Raw genomic sequence first — 20255 nt, 5'->3', positions numbered from 1 at the left:
TGAAAGTGTTAGCTGCTCAGTCATATCCGACTCTGAGACTCCATGGACTGTAACCCGCCAGGGTCTTCTGTCCATGGGATTTGATGGCTTACAGTGAACAGTGTGGGATTCGTGATCTCTGAAGAAGATCTGGTTTCGGGGCCAGGGACCAGCTCTTGATCACTCAAGAGCTTCTGTGTAGCAGAGTTTTATTAAAGTAAAAAAGGGACACAGAAAGCTTCTGACACAGACATCAGAAAGGGGATGGAGAGTGCCCCTTGCTAGTTTCAGCAAGCTGTTTTACGTCTGTTAGAAAGCTATTAGTCAGATAAGAGAGACACCTCAAGGCTGAGGGAGTTTCCCCAGGCCCCTCTCCCACAATATGCATTTTTGAGAGAGGATGGCATGAGGTGTGTCATCCCCCAGCCATGAAACAATTGATATGAATACTGGTTTGTGGAGCTATTATCAGCCCAAGGTTTGAGAAAAGGAAAAAAGTTAGTCCTAGGTGGAACCATTTTGAAGAAAGGCAAATTCCAAAGCAAATACATAGCTTAAGAAAAACATTTCCATAAAGAAAAAAAAAAAAAAAACACGCATCGGTTAGCTCAAGGTTTGAGAAAAGTTAAGTTCAGGTGGAACCAGGTGTCGTCATAGCAACACAGAATTTTACGAGACACTTGCAGCCTATTTCCTCCGTTTGGAGACCCTTGGCCTTCCTGCCTGTTACCCTCTCAGATTCTCTAGGCAAGAATACTGTAGTGGGTTGCCATTCTCTTCTCGAGGGGACTTCTCGACCCAGGGATCGAACCCGAGTCTCCTGCACTGCAGGCAGATTCTTGACCATCTGAACCACCAGCGAAGCCCAGCGGTCTAGAGAAAACAGATTCATCTCAACATCCCTGCAAACAGCACTGTCTGCAGAGCTGCCTGATGAGAGACAGGGAAGAGGCCCCCAGTTTCCAGAGGGACCTCTGGCTCTCACAGCCCCTTCACCTCCTAGGGACACAGGGCACCCATGCGTTAAATGGCAGGCAAGCCACAGCCTCCTGGGGAGGCCCAAAGTCGACCGGGCAGCCCTTTGCCAAGGCGCTGGCGGATCATTCCGGGAGAGCGAGCCAAGGCCTGCAGATCCAGCCCTTTTCACGCTTGGCCAATTTAATGGTCCCCATTAATTTCAAAACACACACATTCCCACGAGCTCCGGCCTCCTCAGCTCAGTGCCCAGGGTGGAGAGCATGCTGGGGACACAGACGGGGGCACACAGGTGTGGGTGAGGCCAGGCGTCCTCAAGGACAAGAGGAGCCCGGAGGAAGAGGCTTGGGGCCCCTCGGCAGGGGGTGGTGGGCGGCGGAGCCCTGCCCCCACCCCCATTTCCTGACCAATTGCTCCTGGTGATGGGGAGAAAAAGACGCAGGAGGACGGGCATGCTAAAGAGTGACCCTGAGCAGGTCACTGTCCCTCTCTGGGTTTCCCTACGGCAGTCTTGGCGGCAGGCCAAGGTCACTGAGCCTCACACTGAGCCAGGAACCTCACCAGCAGCATCCTCATCTACACGAGGCTTTAGTCCCTTCCCGCCGACTTCTACGACCAGAGACCAGAGGGGCCGCACAGGGCCTGGGCTGGGGCAGCTGACGTCCCAGCAGCCCAGGGGGATCACTGGCTCATCTGGTTCCTCCTGCTGTCACACCGACTCTCAAGGACATGCAGTCACTCACTCATTCAACAAACGTTCACCGAGTCTCAGGACAAAGAGTCAACTGGTCCAAGGTCCACAGCCCACCATCACGTCCCCTCTGGAAAGGCAGAACAATCTGACCGTTAAAGGGAAACTTGGCAGAAGAGCTTGGGGGGAAAGGACCTGCCGGGATCCTCAAGTCCCGCCTGTTGGCCAGAGCTCGGTTCACTGGACTAGGCCCTGCGAGCCCTCGAGGGAATCTCAATAATTCAGGAGAGATCCATCATTTATGAATTTACGTAACCGCTTCTCGACCTTGTGGAAACGAGCCGCCCTCCTCCTGCAGTGGTGGAAATCAGGCCTTGGCACTGTCTCCAGTGTCCTGGGCTTTCTAATGTGGGGGAGGGGGCTACCTGCAGTCCACGCCTCTCTGCTGGCCACTCAGCCCCTCACCTCTAGACTGGACCGAAAGGGAGCTTCTGAAAATGCAAGTTGGATGACGTCCCTCTCAAACCCCAAGATCGAAAGATGAGGGTTTAATTCCTGGCTCGGCCTTTTTACCAAGCGCTGCGTCCCACGCGTGCCTCCGTCTCCTCGTCTGTAAGCTGGGGGAACACGAGTGCCAGCCTCAGAAATGAGATGATATGTGCAGTGTGGGGGCAGCCCCCGGCCCAGGGGGAACAGGCAGAGGCTCGCTGCCTCCAGCCCAGAAGCAGGGCTTGGCGGGGGGCGCTCGGGGCAGGCACTGGGCCACAGGACAGGGAAGCCACAGGAGTTGCAGCCCACCACAAGGCCTCTCGGGGCCAATGAACCCGGATCCTTCTTCCCTGCACTGACCACCCACCATGCCCCATTTCTGCCCCACTTCTCTACGTCCCTGCAGGGAGGACAGATGACAACACACGCAACCTGGGGGCTCAGATTTTCAAACCAGAAAAGAAAAAGGGACAAAGAGAAGGCAGTCCTAGCTACTTTTTAAAAAGGTGTGTGTGTGGGGAGGCAGTTCCTGGAGGCCCTGGAGTCTGGCAAACCTCCCCTATCTGTGCCACTCCTGTTTAACTGTGTGGCATCAGGCAAGTGGCTTCAAGTCTCTGAACCTCCAGCTTCTCATCAACACCATGGGGCTGATATAATAAAACCAAGAGGCCAGGAGAGGTAGCATGGGGTATGGATATACCAGAGGAAGAAACCCTCAGCTCAGAACCCACCGTGGCTCATTCCTAGCCCCCAGGGTTTCCCCTGAGTCCCACCTCCTCACCCCTCCCTGCAAGTGCTCTCCCTTTCTCCCCTTGTTATATCCTTGTCTGACTTCTGACTCAGATCCCCACTTCTCAGCTCAAGCGCTGCCTCCTCCAGGCAGCCTTCCAGATTGCCTTCCACCCCTGCAGGTGTGACTCCCATCCCTCAGACACTCTGCTGTCCGTTTCCATTCCATTCGCATGTTCCACTCTGCATTTGAGGATTGAGATTGAGTCTTTCGCAGCCCAGGGCTTACCCCAGCGCCTGGTACACAACAGGCCGGCCGTGTCTGTCTGCTCAACGAGTGAATGAAAAGCTACACGGGAGTTCAAATCCCAGCTCAGTCACCTGCCCAGCTGGGGCATGTTATCTCATCCTCTGAGCCTCAGTTTGATCACTGAAGATGGGGATCATCCCCTGCTCTGTGGGGATGCCAAGCAGTCAACATGGAGGGTGAGGCCTGTCTTACCTGCGCTCCCCAGGGGCCAGGGCCCAGTGCGGTCTACAAGGCTCACAGGTTCCTGCCTGCCCTCCATGCCCACCGCGGGGAAGTTGCTGCTGAAGGCGGGCGGCTGCGGAGGCCAGGCCGGCCGGCAAGCCTCAGCAAACACATTTAAATCTGAAGTGACAGATAAAGCGATTTACGGCGACAGTTTAGCGTCAGATCACTTCCCACAAGGCAGTCGGCGTCCCTCAGCCCCCCTGCTTGCTAGTCCATCAAGGCGGTCTCTAAATCACTGGCTCGGAGTGGTGGCCCAGGGACAGCCGGGGGCCGGGCTCCTCCGGGCCCTCCAGACAGCAGCAGGAATGAAGGGAGGGCTCTGGCTGGCTTGGGGGGAGGAGGGTGATGGAAGCAGCTGGCAGATTCTCACAAATCAAAGCCCCAAGACTTAAGGAAACAGAGCACCACTTCATGCCTTATTTTAAATAAATAAGCAGCTTAAAAACCTCCCAGAGCGGCCAGCTTGTCGCTCTGGAACATGGCTTCCCACCCGTTCCGCAGGGCCCGGGGCCCGCGTGCCTGGGCCCCTCAAAGGCTCCCCTGACCCCCTGCGCCTCCCGCCACCTCCGTGCAGAATTAATTGGTCCCTGAGGCGACGCGTGGCGCTCTGTTCAGACCGCGCTTCCACTGCTTTGTCACGTTATATTCTACTTAGCTGCTCTCACGCTGACTTTCCAATACTAATTTACGGGGCCTCGCTTCGTGCTGGGCCCTCGGCCCAGGGCCGGACGGGCCTGAGCGCATGTCACCCTCAGCCCCACTCTCTGGGGTGGGGCCAACGACGCTCCATTTTTCAGATGGGGAAACAGAGGCTTGGAGACGCCGGACCGGAGGCCGCAGCATGGCCGACGGCAAAGTGAGGATTCCCAGCTAGCTCCTGGCCTCCGTGCCCACGGCCCTGGCACACCAGCCTGGGAGAGCTGGGCATGTCTGGGGGCAGCTCGGTCCCATCATGTCCTGAAGGCCAAAGCTAGCAATCGGACCCTGGAAGGACCCAGAGAGGGGTCTTCCTGTGTGCCAGGACACTTTCTGTCTGAGACACGGCTGTCTGTCAGGAAGTAGGGGCCCATAAGCACCGGCTTGGTTTGCTGGGAACTTCAAGGGCACGGAAGGGACCCTCTCAAGGTCACGCTGCCTCCTCTCACAGTCCTCTCCTATCTCGTGGCAAAGGAAAGACATGAACACTCCAGAAGCTGATGCACCTCACTCCCTGGGGGGAACCCCTAGACCTGAGCTTTCTCCGGAGGAGATGCCAGCCTGGTTCTCCCCACACGCAGGGAGAGACATGGACCAAGCTGGAGAGGCAGGCGCTGCCCCGGAGAATGGGGGCTGCAGGAGCTCTCTGGCTTATCTGGGCAGCGTGGCAGCCCGATTTAATTAAGATGGATGCCGTGTGCCCCTGTGGGCGGGAGCCACGGCCAGAGCAGATGGCCAGAGCCCCAGACTCTCTCCAGGCTCTGCCTGAGCAAGCGGCCTCGGCCGGCAGCCACTGGGGCAAGTCCCAGGAGGGCCTGGGGGCCTGCACTGCACTAGGCGGGGTTGAGGGGCTTTGGTCCCGTCCCCTGGGACCTCAGGCCCTGCCACCGGCCAGGCACACACCCTTCTACTCAGCCCCAGCCCCCTCCATCTACCACATAACATACAAGAATGTGATACACAGAGCAAACCACGCACGTGCATACTGTCACAGGCGCACACGCAGCAAACACCCCAATCACACATCAGACACCAGCAGAGCGGAGTGAAACCCAGTCCTGCACTTCAGATGCCAGGGGAACGTCTGTGAAACAGTCTGAGTCTCCAAAGTCCTGAGAGAGCCCGTGGGTGGAGTCCCTCTGTGGGGAGGGGAGGAGTAAAGAGGGCAGGCAGGGAGGACACCCAGGGTGCCCCCTAGGGATGGTCTGGAGACACTCCCCCCAGCCCCAGCTCTCCAGGATGGATGGGGCTCCGGGGGTGCAGACCCCTTTCTCTCACAGGCCCTTTCCACCGTCCTGCAGGCCTCCCCCTCCACGGTCCCCGCAGCTGGAGCCAGGCCCAGGCAGGATGGCATCTTCCCCACCCTTCCCCATCTGGCCTCGGGGACAAAGAGAGATGCCCCCCCCCACCCTACCCCCACCCCCGCAAAAAATCCAGAAGCTCCACAGCAGACCTCAAGCCCCCAGCCCTGTCCGACCCACACAGCTCCCCATGGGCCACCGAACCCAGCGGGGTCAACGCTTCCCTTGACTTCAAAAATAAAAATTTAAAAATTCCCACCCCGAGATAATTGCTGGGCTCCTTTTGCTCATTGTGGCGGCTCGGCGGTCGGCGCTGAGAAGCAATTATTCACGGCTAATGAGTATAATCAAGTCAAATAGAATTTAATGGACACGTATTCTCTTCCTGCTTGAAACTTTACATATGAATTAAGCACATATGGGTTTCACGAGGCACAGACCAGATTTATGCAGCCCCGAAAAGCCCCGCGTTGCCGCGACTTTTATTCCGCTAATAAACAGGCTGATTTACGGGCTCTGGGGGGCGCGGGAACCGCGATCTCTGCTGCCCCCTGGTGGGCGGCAGCCGCAGGCTGAGCCAAGGCTCAGGGAGGATGCTTGGAGGGTCCCAAAACTACCAAGGACCCCTGAGATTCACTCAGAGTCAAGGCCACTCAAACACCTGGTCGGAAAGACCTGAAGGGAGGGTCTGCAGGGGACGCCGGCTCTGTGTGGAAGCTCTGCTGCGTGAGCATCCCAGTTCATGAGGATCAGCTCCTAACCAGGTTCCCACCACCTGCACCATCTTGCAAGCCCAGGCAAGCCCACGGAGAAGGCGAGTCCCCAGACAGGTGTGGCAAACACGGCCGGCCCCCAGTCCTGGAGAATCAAACGAAGCCAGGGCCACAGTGCTTTCCAGAGAGCACGAGAGGCCGACAGAGCCTGCCCTCCGAGCTGCCCTCGGAGTCTGGCCAGGCACGGGGGTGCTCCGAAAGAGCCATTAACCATTCCTACAACCTCGGGCAGACTCCAGAGCCCCCAGCCCGCTCTATCTACCTCCCACCAACACCCTGCCTTGGTCCCCACACCCTCCCTCCCGCCGCCAGCCACCCACCTGGCTGTGAAGGAGCTGATAAGACGCCCCACTTGCCCCTCCGGCTGCTTTGCAGCTCAGAAAGAAAGGCATGGTGTTGGCCAAAAAGTTCACTCGGGTTTTTCCATACAATGTTAAGGAAAAACTCAGTTTTCGGCCCACCTATCTGAGCAAACTCCGGGAGGCAGTGAAGGACAGGGAAGCCTGGAGTGCTGCAGTCCATGGGGTCGCAAAGAGTTGGACACGACATAGTGACGGAACCAGAATATCAGCGGGGCACCTTGCACACCCTTGCCAGTGACTGCAGGGCCAGGGGCACCAGGAGGGGCAGCCTCACAGGCCTATGGCACTGTCCCCTCAGCCGGGGCCCCGCGGCTTGGTCCTTCCACCCCAGGCCAGCCCTCCAGGGTCCAGGCAGCAAAAAGACCCTTCTCCTCTGGGCCACTATGACTTGTCTTAGCCCTGAGTCCCCCATATGGAGACCTCCCTGCCACCCACCATCCAAGTGGCCCGAGAGAAACACAAGAGCAGAAACCCCACCTCCTCTGCTCTGAGTCAGAACTCCTGCCTTCCCGTGACTGGTCACCTGTGCGCTGAGACAGGCGATGTGGGGGAAGGAACACCCCTGTGGCCACACAGGTCTGCGAACACCAGTGAGGAGACACAGCAATGCCGGAAGGACAGCCCCGGCCACCGACACGCAGGCGCCGAGGGGCCGAGCTGCCCCTCTCCCTGGGTCTCTTGAGCCCTGTCACTTAGCCAGCACAGCATGGGCACCGCCCAGAACCAGAGTCACTCAGCCACTCCACCTCGGCCAGCTCTGGGGTCCACCAATGGCTGCAAGCCCAAGGGTGAGACAAAGGAGATTCGAGATGCTCCTGGGGTGCCCGAGACTGCGCAGCTGGGCCCGGGGGGCTCGCACAGCAGAGGTTCCCTATGAGTTGAAGTCCAAGACAAGAGGGTCCGCCCAGGTCTGCGAACCTTTCTCTAACAAGGAGGCTCCTTCCTGTGCCGCCTGGTACCCACAGTGGCGGGGAGGAGGGTACAGCTCCCACTTGCCCTTGTTCCCTGAACCATGTGAGCACCCGCTGGACTTGACAGTCCCTGACACCCCACTCCTGACCTCGGCCAGACAACCACCACCTGGAAGGATTACAACCACCTTTCTCCCACTCCCGAGACGGGAGAGAAACAGCAGACTCCTCAACACATCACAAGAAATGGCCAAGCCAGCAGGAGCTGCTGCAGGAAGCCAAGCATGGGTGCAGCGGCCTCTGCCCCCCAACCCTTCCCCTGACACGCTCCCCGACATGCTCCCTCGCCCGCCCCCCGTTCAGAGCGGGGCCGGGTGGGCAGGAGGCAGAGGAAGGAAAGCCGTGCTCGGGGCCATCTGCAGCCCCCGAGGTCGGACCACCCACCCTGGCCTCTGCCTTCCTGGCAGGGCCGCCCGGCGCAATTCCAGCCCAGCTCTCTCCCTTCCCGGCCGCTAATGGGTCTCAGAGCTTTGAGGCAGCTCAGCCAAGGCGTCCCTGACACAGCGGGTCAGGCTTTCCACGGGGAGAGGCGTCCGCGGCGCCAGCGGGCCACCCTCAACCGGCCACCAGAGCCTCACTGGAGCCAGGTGGCGTCCGAGCGGGCCTGGCACAGGGATGAGGCGGCTGCCCAGGTCTTGGACTCAGGCCCAGCCTGAAGGCCCCACTCACCGGCGTTGACGATGGCGTCCACCTCCAGCTTGGTGATGTCACCTCGGAACAGGGAGATCTTCTCGTTGAGCTGCTTGTCCTTCTTGTACTTGGGCTCCTCCACCTTCGCGGTCACCCCTGGAACAAGCAGAGGCCGAGGGGTGGTCACAGGGAGGCCCCCACGGTGGAGCGAGCCACCAGGGACCCTGGTCAGGCAAGCCCCCATCAACCGCCCCCTGCCGCCAGAGGCAGGGTGCCTCGTGGGGACCAATGACGCGATTGAGGACAGCCCACACCGACCAAGCACCTACTATGTGCAGCACACACTCGTCTCCTTGAATCTTCACAGCAATGCTCCACACAGGTAGAGAAGCCATGCCATCCATCCCCGTGTTACACACTGGGTCACCCAGACCTGAGGCTTCCCAGGTGGCTCAGTGGTAAAGAATCTGCCTGCCAACGCAGGAGAGGAGGGTTCAGTCCCTGGGTCGGGAAGATCCCCTGGAGAAGGAAATGGCCACCCACTCCAGCATTCTTGGCTGGACAACCCCATGGACAGAGGAGCCCTGGACAGGTGGGCTACAGCCCATGGGGTCGCAAACGAGTCGGGCACGACTCAGCAACTAAACAACATCGGACAACTGAGCCTCGGGAGCATTTCGTGACTTGGCCCGGGGTCCCGGTCACCAGTTCTGCAACGTGCAGGGCCGAGGTCCTCATGAGGACGCTGCCCTGCAGGCCACTGCGCCAGGCCGGCAAGTCCCCGCTCCAGCAGCCACGGCATCGTGCACCTAAGGCTCCGTTTCCCAATGACATAACGGGGATAAGAGCCAAACCAAGGACTTCCCTGGGGTTCCGGTGGCTAAGACGCCACACATCCAGTGCAGGGGGCCCAGGTTCGATCCCTAATCAGGGAACTAGATCTCGAATGCTGCCACTAAGATTCTGCACTAAAGCCAAAACCAAAGATCCCCCAGGCTGCAACGAAGACCTGGTGCAGCCAAACAGATAAATATTCTTTGAAGAAAGAAAGAAATCATTTTTCAACACACTACCAAACCTACCTCAGGCTGTGTTAATAATGAAAAGAGGTGATACTTCCAAGTGCCCGGTGCAGAGCAAGCACCCATAAATGCCGCCACCCTTCTTCTCTTTGGCCTTGTCTGGACGATGCTCCCCAGACGAGGGTCTGAAGGGACCACACCACACTCAGCCAGCTGGGTCCCCAGCGCAGGGCCTACCTTTCGCCGTCTCCTTCCACGTCGGGATCTTCTTCAGCCTGACGAAGTCCCGGCAGAAGTAATGCTCCCCCCGTTGCTTGTCACTCAGGCCCTTCAGAAACGCTGCAGCGGGATGGGGCAGGAGTCAGGCGGGCGGGGAGGGGAGCAGCCCAGGGGCCTCCCCACTGCCCACAGGTCTCCTGTCCACTTCCAGGGGCGGCTCGCTTTGTCCAAGGATGCACAGCAGCCCCGTGCATTCACCCTTCCGAAAGCTCATGGGGAGGGCATGTGGAAGGAGGGTCCCCTGGAAGATCTTGCCCCGCCCCCTTTGTTAGGAAGGGAAATTGAGGCTCATGGAGGTGGAGGGTGTCTCAGGGGTTCAGAATTAAACTCTGCCAATTGCCAGCTGCTTCCACACCTCTGAGCCCCTAGTATCCTCATGTATAGAATGGGGATTAAGACAGCCCTTGCACAGTGATTTCAAGCTTACTCATACATGCTAAGGCCAGGCAGGTTGGTGGCACTGAATCAGTTACATCATCAATCAGTTACATCATCATTGCTGTTATGTGTAGGCAGCGGGACACAAGGAACCAGGACAACCGTCCTCCTCACAGACCGGCAGAACCAAGCAGGTGTGGTGCCTGTTTGCCGCAGGCCCCCTGCATTGCCAGAGGGCTGCCCACCCACAGAGGCCCCGCTGGGGTGTCCCCAGCTGGAATCAAGGGCGTGGCTGGAATCCTCCCCATTTTACAGATGAGCAAATGGTCCCAGGAAGGTTGGGAGGGCACCTGTGGTCAGACGGCTAGTGATTTGTGTGGGAAGCTAGGCTCTCCTCATCCGCTCAGACTCTGGGTCCACCCAGGCTGGTTCCCCTTGCTGGGCCTGGTCTTCCCTTTGGGCCGCACCAGGCAGGGGAGCAGCGGTCCAGGCTTGCGGCTCGTGGGCTCCCCCTGCTGGCCCCAGACCACCAGGGCAGCCGGGATCCATCGACCCGCTCCCCTGTACCACTCCATCCAGGCTCTGCCTCTCCCTGGCAGTCGGAACACACATCAGTCAGTTAACAGGCACTTACTGAGCTCCCACCACGCACCAAGGCTTCCAAGGTGGCGCCAGTGGTGAAGAACCCAAGGCAGGAGACATAAGAGACACAGGTTCGATCCCTGGGTCAGAAAGACCCCCTGGAGAAGGAAATAGCAACCCACTCCAGTATTCGTGCCTGGAGAATCCCATGGACAGAGGAGCCTCGTGGGCTACAGTCCACGGGGTCACAAAGAGTCGGACTCGACTGAAGCAGCTTAGCACGCACGCACGAACCACGCACCAAGCCTGGGAGGCAAGGTGAGGTCTGGGGCCTGACCGAGCAGAGGGGAGGCTGGACCAGCCTCCTGGAAGAGGTACCCCAATGTCTCCGGTCTGCCCCAAGAGCTGCAAACCACTGGAGAAAACTCCCACCAACTGAGCAGAGGCCCCCTCTAAACTCTCCAACTCCCCCAGGTGGCCAAGGCAGCTGCTGCTTTGGAAGTTAGTCTCCCCTCCCCCTTCTCCCTCTCCAAGCCTCCTCCACTCGTCCTCCCAGTCAGACAGCTACGGGGTGCTGCCTCCCCCACACACACACACACCTGCCCACATCGCGTTCTCCTTCTCTCGGGTCAGTGGGCACGAAGGTCCATCCTCCCAGCCGACGCTGCCCAGCTCACCTCCCAAGGACTCCTCCTGCGCTCCCCCTCCACCAGGCTGCCCTCAAACACCTTCTCCTGTACCCACTCTACGAAAACAGAACCCTCCCTCGACCCTGCATGCCATGCACTGTAGCTGTGGCCTCCTCTCTCTGCTCCTCTCCTCCACCGCCTACGTTGTCTCCACGTCCTCCTCCCCCCAACTCCACCTCTCCGTCAAGGCCAAGGTCAGAGGCACCACGCTGGCCACTTGAACTCACTCAGTGGCCCTTCCTGGCCTCCCCTGTGTGCTCAGCACCCCACGACCCCTTCTTCCCTCTCTGGACCCCGCCTCCTGGCCCCAGGCCCCTCCCTGGCCCTCCACAGCCTCCCTGTGGCCTCCCTTCTTCCTTAATCCACACCCTCCTTTCTTTTTCTTTTAAAGGATTTTTTTTTCTTATGTAGATCACGTTTAAAGTCTCGGCTGAGTTTGTTACAATATCGTTTCTGGCTTTTTGGAAAAATGTTTCGGCTTTCTGGCCCTAGGGAATGTGAGATCTTAGCTCAAAGATGGAACCCACACACACCCCTGCACTGGAAGGCGAAGTCCCAACCACTGGACCACCAGGGAAGTCTCTCTCCACGGTCTTCACGTCAGTTCCATGCATCCCAAATCCCGGGCTGCACCTCCAGCTTCTCATCTCTTCTGAGCATCTGCCCCAAAGGCCTGCAGCCTGCTCTCATCCCCAAACTCTCTGCGTGCAGAACTGAACCTCAGACCCCTCTGTCCTTCCTACCTTCTCAGTGGGTGGCCCCAGACTTTGCCCAGTCTTTCCTTTCTCTTCCTTCCCCCTTCTATCCATCTGCAGACTGTCAGATTTATCCCCACACCACCATGGAAGCCAGGGCTTCTGCTTTTCCCCCCCAGGGCCAAGCCTCCATCATTAACTGCTCCCTAGCAGCAGCAGCAGCAGTGCCCTCTGGAAGCCCCCACTCCCAGCTGACTTTCGGTGCCCACCCTGACACAGCAGCCCAGAGATCTCAGGAACAGAAGTCAGAAGCCGTCTCTCGGTGCAAAGCTCAGCTCGAACTCCAGGTCCTTACCCATGCTTAGCCCGCCTCTTTCCGCAACCTCCTCCCGGGCTACCCTCCCCATCGCACTTCAACCCTGAGCCTTCCAGTCCCCCCAGCAGCCAAGCTGTTGCCTGCCTCAGGGCCTTTGTGCCTGCTGTACCTCCCGCCTGGTCTTCTTTTACTGCCCCTCCTCCTGGTCCTCCTCCTCCCCAGAATAGCTGCCTGCCATACCATCTGTGTTCTGTTTGACCCTGGCCGTATGCAGGCTGGTGGTATTTATGCTGGATTCCCAGCACCGGGCACAGCATAGGGCACATGTGAGGGCCCCTGGGGTGAATCAGTGCACCAAGGATCTAAGACCTGAAGGCTGAGGGCAAGTTTGCTGAAAGGACAGGGTCTTCTGGGAGGAGGGAGCAGCATGTTCAAAAGCCTTGATGTAGGAGAGAGCATTTGCGTGGGGAATGGAGCGAGACCTAGAGCAGCTGGACTGGGGAGCAAACGCTAGGCTCTGGGTGCCTCCCCAGCTTGTCCGAGGCCCATGCTGGCCCAGCGCCCCGCTGTGCGGGGGTTTCCACTCCGCTCTTGCTCCTCGGTCTCCCAGGTCTGGGCTCATCCCCGCCGACTGTCGTGTTCATGGGCAAGGCGCTCACCCTCTCAGCCTCAGTTTTCTCATCTCTAGAATAGGGGCAAGGAAGGCCCTCCCCAGCACCCGAGCTTGCTGTGAGCGAGAAGGTAGCTATGAAAACGCAGAGGAAGCCGTCGGCGCCATCCACGCATCAGACACACTCACTCCTTCCTGGGAGTGAGATCTGTTGTTGCTGCTCAGGCGCTAAGTCCTGTCTGACTCCTTGCGGCCCCATGGACTGCAGCCCGCCAGGCTCCTCTGTCCATGGACTTCTCAGGCAAGAATACTGGAGTGGGTTGCCATTCCCTTCTCCAGGGGACCTCCCTGACCCAGGGATCAAAGCCAAGTCTCCTGCATTGCAGGCAGGTTCTTCACCATCCGAGCCACCAGGAAAGCCCTTTTAAGTTATCTGGGTCCCCATGTTTGTCATCTTGCACAACTGTGACCAAAGACCCACCCCCACCCCGAGGCCTCAGGGTGCTCGAGAACCAGTGCTCACAGCCAGCTGGACTGTGGCCAATGAAAGCCCATGCTGTGACACCGGAGGGGCTGGTCCAAGGCAACCCCCAGGACTCCCACAGCGGAGTTCCTCGAGCTGGGCAGCCCCAGGCACCCAGAGATGGCTCAGGTCCCCTAGCAGACACAATCTGGCAGAGACCACCACTTTGCTTTACAAAAGCAGCTGAGCAATCGGCCCTGTGACCGGCAAGCAGAAGGAACCCAGGGCAGGAGCCGGCCCAGGGCTCTGTCCTGTACTGTCCCCCCCAGGACCCGGGGCCTGCTCTGAGAGACTCCCAGACCCGACAGCCCCCTTCTCTCCAGCAAAGACCAAAACACGGCTCTACTTCCCAGAGACGGCCAAGGAAGACCGCCAGAGCTGCCTGCGTGGCCACCAGCGGTCGAGGTGCCGGCCCTGGGGACACCTGTCAGCCTGCCCTTCCGGTCTGTGGCCCCCAAGTGCACACCTCCTAGGGCCGGTGTGTGGGGTGCCAAGTCCTCGTTCATCTCCAGAGCAAAGTGGCGACCCGGAAGAGCTACAGGCGGTGCTAGTCTGATTTGTGGGAGAGAAGCCAGCTGAGGACCCGAGCCTTTAGGGCCTCAGCTTCACCTGCCGCGGGGCTGCCCCCAGGCTCCTCCACTAGCTCCAGGAGGAGAAGCAGGACCCTAGGGTGGGCATGTGCCCCACGCATGTCTTTTTTTTCATAAACATTTTAATTTATTTGGCTGTGCCGGGTCTTTGTTGCGGCATGTGGGATCTAGTTCCCTGCCCAAAGATCAAACCCAGGTCCCCTGCATTGGGAGGGAGAAGTCTTACCCACTCGGCCACCAGGGAAGTCCTGCCCCACGCATTTCTGACACGCACTACCTCCCTCTGCCAGAAGCACAGGTGCAGACTTAAAGCACAAGTGAGTTTTATTTTTCTTAGAAAAGATGTACAACATACGCTTTAATTTTCTTTCTTTTTTGGAGAGGTGAGAGTATTTCACAGCTCAGTGAGACAGGTGCTGGAAAAAAGATGTTTGCAGTAAAGTTTGATGGGGAGGTCTGACCCCAGACGAAGCTTTCAGCAGCTCCCAGGCACGGCTGGAGGAAGCAGGTTGTGCCAGAACCATAAAGTGCAGTGGGTGAACAGGAATTCAATGATGTGTTTTAAGAAGTGTCTTTATGGCGCTTCCTGACGGTGTTCGGAAAGGTTGAGGGTGGGCTGGTGAGTACCTTCTCTTCTGGAGAAGGCCAGGTGGGCAGGGCTGATAAGGGTTGGGTCTTGGAACCCTGAGGCAGGGGTATTAGTCACCCAGGCTCCCCGTCCCCGGAGAGCAGGTGCTCGTCAAAGCCTGTGGCACGAGCCACGGGGAGACAGCACGAGGCACCCTGGAGCTTGTCTACCCTCCCAGGCCCCCTGCCGGCCCCTGCGCCGGGATATGCCAAGGCTGCTTTCCCAGAAGACAGGTGGGAGAAGCCCCCCAAGTCCCAGGTGTGCCTGGAAATTTTCCCGGTTCAGCAGTCAAATCAGATGAATCATCTGCTCTGCGTGAAACCCCACAGGGGTGGGCTTTCGCCCTGCCCTAGGCAGACAGGCTCCCAGGGAGAGGGAGCGGGTCAGGGCTCTAGCACTCGAGACCATGGCGGAGACAAGTTTACATGAGCCCTGTGTCTCCAGGGCCAGAAGAGGACAGAGAGAGGAGACAGACCTGAGGGGTGACAAGGAAGGGGGGCTGCTGGGGACCCTTTGGCTGCTGCGTACAAAACGTTTCTAACGTGATCCTAGCACAACTTACAAATCGGGTGCTGTTGGTCCCATTTTACAGATGAGGAAACTGAGGCTCAGGGAGCACGGAAGCAGTGGTGCTGGGGCTTGCCGTGTCTGATAACACCAATGTTCATTCTCTTTTTAGCACACAGCTCCACCCCTACTGCAGGCCAGAAGGGACCTGCCACTCTTCTGGAGACCAGGCCCCTCCTGTGGTGACAAAGCCCCCACTGCCTGACCTTAATGCCCCTCACACTGACAGGCCTTATAGAAGGACTGTTTCCATACTCTTTCTGATGAAAAGGCATAACCTGGGGTGGGGTTAATGAAGCATCCTAGAACTGAGAGAATTAAGCTAAAGGAATTAACCTCTGGCCAGTGAAATTAGATACTGCAGAGGTCTCTCAAAGAGACTGAATGTCTCCTGGGCAGGAAGATCCAGCCTGATGGTATTTACTTACCTAGAGGGAAAACAGGTCCATACAAGTGGGCTGTCAGCCTAAAGCCAGAACAAAGAAATGCACAGAACCCAGGCAGAATGTGGCCATCTGTGCAGCACTGTACCATGAACTGAGGCTGCTGCACTCGGGGCCCAGAGCAGGCACTCAGCTCTGCGTTTGGACTGAAACACTGAACAACCACCCAAGGAAGTGGGTAGGTGTGCTCAGGACAACGGCATCCGCTTCCAAATCAGTCAACCATCTCCCTAGTTGAGAACACATGCTGCTGAACAAACCTAAGACTACAACTTGGCTTCTAACATTGTGGGGCTGGAGAAGACTCTTGAGAATCCTTTGGATTGCGAGGAGATCCAACCAGTCAATCCTAAAGGAAATCAAACCTGGATATTCACTGGAAGGATGGATGCTGAAGCTGAAGCTCAGCTTTGACCACCTGATGGTTAATTCCAGTGAGTTCCAGAGCCAACTCACTGGAAAAGACACTGATGCTGGGAAGACTGAGGGCAGAAGAAGAGGGTGGCAGAGGATGAGATAGCTAGATAGCATCACCAACTCCATGGACATGAATTTGAGCAAACTCCAGGTGACAGTGACGGACAGGGAAGCCTGGCATGCTGCAGTCCATGGGGTCGCAAAGAGTCGGACACGACTTAGCCACTGAGCAACAAGGGCTTTTCCACAGGGAGAGGAGGCCCTGCCCAGGCGCACATTTCCAGATCTGGTGCCATTATATTTCCCACCATGAACTGCGCCTCAACCCTCTGAACTACACATTAGTCTCCTGTGAGTTTGGTTACTATGTGCCAGTCTTTGAGAGAGGGTCATCTCAGGCACAGACAAGAGTTGAGCCGTCCTTGTAGGTATATCCCCAACCGAAAGGCAAGAATGTGTCCATCAAAGACACGTGCAAGGATATTCAGAGCAGCTTTATTCCCAAATGTCCCAAACTGGAAACCAAAGGACCACAACAAGGAGACTGCGCGGACAAACTGTGGCACACCATGGACTATCACCCAGCAATAAGAAAGAGCGAACTGTGGGTACACCCAATAACGTGGATGAATCACACAGACGTTGAGTAAAAGGAACTGTACACACTGTGTGTATGCCTCTGATGATAGGAAGTTCAAAGGAAAACAAAATGAAGAGATAGAAGAAAGATTAGCTGTAAGGGATACTGATTGAAAAGAGGCTCAAAGGAACCTTCTGGGGCAATGGCAGTGTTCTACCTACTGACCAGAGTAGCGGTTGCCCAGCTGGATACCTACGTAAAAGTACACTGATTGCAGCAATTCCCTGGCAAGCCAGTGGTCAGGGGGCTTCCCCAGTGGCTCAGCGGTAAAGAATCTGCCTGCAGTGCAGGAGCTGCAGGAGGTGTGGGTTCGATCCCTGGGTCAGGAAGATCCCCTAGAGGGCATGGCAACCCACTCCAGTATTCTTGCCTGGAGCATCATCATGGACAGAGGAGCCTGGTGGGCTACAGTTCATGGGGTCACTAAGAGTCGGACACAACTGAGCAACTTAGCATGCACACACGCCAGTGGTTAAGACGTGGCTCTTTCACTGCCATGGACCCGGGTTCAATCCCTGGTCAGGGAACTAAGATCTCACAGGCCATGGAGCCAAAAAATAGAGTACACCAACTGTACACTTGAGGTCTGTACACTTGATGTACTTTACTGTACAGTATAACTCAGCTGAACATGTAAATGAATGTAATGAGGAAATAGTGTGGGGATCTTCCAGGATCAAAGCTTCTTCGGGAGTTCCCTGGTGGCCTATTGGTTAGGATTCTGGGCTTTCACTACCATGTCCTGGGTTCAGTCCCTGGTTGTGGAACTGACATCTTGCAAGTTGAGCAGCACGGTCAAATAAATAAATAATAGATCAAAGCTTGAACCCCAGCCAGAGGCAGAAGCTACTTGAGGCAGTCTCCCGGTGTGGTGGTTTTAAAAATATGCCCCCAATTCTTTGATCTTCTTCCCTTCCAAAGGTGGAAACTAATTTCCCTCCCCTTGAATGTGGACCAGAGGCATTAAGCCAGCAGCCACTTCACAGGAGCCAGCCACCTGGGAAGGGCCCTCTCCATCTCTAACCAAATCCCCGCCTCCTGAGAAACCCTGAGCCTGGCCACCCAGCTAAGCTACTCCCAGCTTCCAGACCTTCAGGGACTGAGAGATAATAGAAACGTTTGCTGTTTCAAGCCACTAAGTGTCCTGGTAGTCTGTTACTAAGCCGCAATAGATAACTAAAACACGGATCTTTCTGTATCACCCCCACAAACTACCACCTAATGGCTACTGGTGGGGTGGGGCTTCCACCTAGGTCTGGGGTTCCTGGGGCAAGCCCAGCCTCCCCACACTGCCCCTGCCTGGACAAACTCGGGAGCTCAGGCAGCCCTGCCCGTCTCGGCTTCTTGAAGCACCGACCTTTACCAGGCGTTGTCTCATTGCCCTAACACATGCCCCTGCTTCTTCACCTAAGCTCTGTGAGGGGAGGGTCCCCACCTGTCTCCCCAGCATAGCAGTGCTGGCCACACGGAAGGCGCTGGATAAAAACGGACCAAATGAATGGAAATCCCAGATCCTAGCAGACAGACACCACAGCAGCCTGGGAATTCCTGGCCCATTAAGCTTCAAGAGGTCTGGAAGTTTTCAGCGCCGGCAAGGAGTGTGAGGGGCGGAGAGCTGGTCCTACAGAAAGCAGCAGACCCAGGAACAGGTGTCTGGGCCTCCAGCCTTCCAAGCTCTCCTTCCCACCACCCTGAGATGCTGTTCTCTGACGAAGAAGGGAAATCAGGGCTCCCTGTGGGGACAGTCCCCGTGCCAGGGAGCCACTCCCCACCCTGACCCTGGATGTTCTGGGGCCGGGGCTTGAAGGGGTGACAAGCATTCCTTTTGCCCCGGGAGCAAAGTCAAGTGCTTCCGGCTGGTGCTTTAAGATCCCAGCGAAGGCATTACAACTCAACGACAAGAGTAGTTCATCTTGAACTCTACCTCCAATCCCAGAGGACGCCTCCTCTAACCCTCAACCGCGGCCCGCCCCAGGCCTGCCTCCCCAGCCCCATTGGCTGAACCCTCGCCACCGCAAGTCCCAGCCAATGAGCTGCCGTCCCTGCCCTTTTGAAAGGCGATCCAGCCGGGAATGGTCACGAGAGGCCAAGGAGCATGCCCTGAAGGGCAGGGGCAGCTGGACTGGCAGCCGGACTGGCAGCCGGGGCTATTTCAGGCTCTGCAGGTCAGGTTGCCCGACTTCCCTCCTCTGTTCTGGCCCAGAGTCCAGCCCTGGGACTCATGCCCACCAGGACTCATGGCCCGCGCCGCCCCCCTCCCCGACCCCCCGCGGGCCCAGCCGGAGGAAATGGCTTGATTCCTGGGTGTGGGGAGCAGGGGTGTCACTGTTCTCAGAGACACAACCTCCCCTCTCGGCCCTGCCCCGCCCCCCTCCTCCGCCCTGTGTCCCCCAGGAATGAGGCAGAGACAGCTCACAAGTGTCCAGAGGCCAACGAGAAGCGCTAAAGGGCAACAGACCACGTGCCCAGAGAGGCAGGCCCCGGGGGGGATGGGGGGAGGTGTGACCGGCCTGCCCAGGGAGGCCCGTTCCTTGTGGCTCTCTGATTCCACCAGGTGGGATGCCAGCCCCATAGCCCATTCCCTGCCACTCTGTCTAAAATGTCACCACTTGAGAAACCCCAGTATTGCGAAGCCGGGGGAGTTGAGAGTCTACTGTGAGATCTGAAGCAAATTCCAAGTGACCTTGGGCTACTCGGCGCAGGCGCCGGGCCTCAGTTTCCCTCATGCACAACAGATTTAGGTGCGAGGTCCCGGGTGCTCTCTGGGGGAGCCCCGCGACCCCTTTCAGTGGGGTGAGGCCACCCTCCTCACACTGCCTCCGACTGGGCCCTGGACCTGGCCCGGGGGAAGTAGTTTCCGAGGCTGGGCACATGTGGGGCGTGGCTGTTAATGAGGGGGGGTCCATACCAGGCACATGGGACCTTAACTTCCCCAGTTTTCTGGGGTGGACGAGGCGGCTAGCGGGGTGCTGTCCAGCCGGAGAGTGCCCACCAAGGGCCGCCCTCGCGCCCCCCTCCTGCTCACACTTACATTTTGCCTCCTTCCAGTCGGTGGAGGTGCTCAGGTCCACCTTCGCCGCCATGGCCAGGGGGGCCCAGGTGCGCACCCCGGCTCTCCGCCCCACCGCCGCCGCCCCCCAAGCCTCAACTCCCGCTGAGGTCCGCGCGCGCGGGTGGTGCGCGCTCAGGGACGCCAGGGGACCGCACGCACTACTGCGGGTCCTCGTGGCACCCGGCGAGGGGCCGGGCCAGGGGCGCGGGGCGCCGAGCAGCTGCCCCGCCGCGCGCAGCTGTGCCAGGAGGCGGGACGCTCGGCTCTGCAGAAACATGAGCAGGCGGCGCGGGGCGGCTCCCCGCCCACTTCGACTCTCTTTACGGTGCTCAGGGAGTCCCTCCCTTATTTACTTGGGGACCAGGTGGCGCGTGCCAGCCCGCGGCGACCTGCTTGGAAGCCAGCGGGCCGCGCGGCCAGAAAACCCAGGCGCGCCGCTGGGCACCCTGGAACTTGTAGTCCCGGCCGCAGACAGGCCCCCGCACTCGTAAACACATGTGCGCGCCCCGCCCAGCTAGCCGAGTTGCACAGCGCTGGAGCTCGGCTCTCGGATGGTCGCGCTCCTGCCGTGCGCCTCCGCTCGGGGCTGGAAGTTGGCAACTTCTAACTTCCTGGTGGGAGACGCCCCTGGCCTCCGACCCTGTCTCCGTCTCTGCCCCTCCAGACGAGTGCACAGAGGCGGGCGTAACTCCT

At 58.3% G+C, this 20255-nt stretch overlaps 1 protein-coding gene across 3 annotated transcripts in view; it reads right to left on the bottom strand.

Moving 5' to 3' along the window:
- Positions 1-19839, bottom strand: part of MACROD1 (mono-ADP ribosylhydrolase 1) — a 155190-nt gene extending 135351 nt beyond the window's left edge. For all 3 annotated transcript variants that reach the window (XM_068978529.1, XM_068978527.1, XM_068978526.1), the window contains exons 1-3: positions 19542-19839; positions 9391-9492; positions 8171-8287 (exon numbers count right to left, since the gene is read on the bottom strand). In XM_068978529.1, coding sequence (XP_068834630.1) covers positions 8171-8287; positions 9391-9492; positions 19542-19839 — 517 coding nt within the window. The remainder of the gene's footprint in view (positions 1-8170; positions 8288-9390; positions 9493-19541) is intronic.
- Between the last annotated feature and the right edge of the window lie 416 nt (positions 19840-20255).

Source organism: Capricornis sumatraensis, chromosome 8 (genome assembly GCF_032405125.1).
Source record: "Capricornis sumatraensis isolate serow.1 chromosome 8, serow.2, whole genome shotgun sequence".
NCBI lineage: Eukaryota > Metazoa > Chordata > Mammalia > Artiodactyla > Bovidae > Capricornis > Capricornis sumatraensis.
This window is presented reverse-complemented; position numbering and strand designations above follow the sequence as displayed.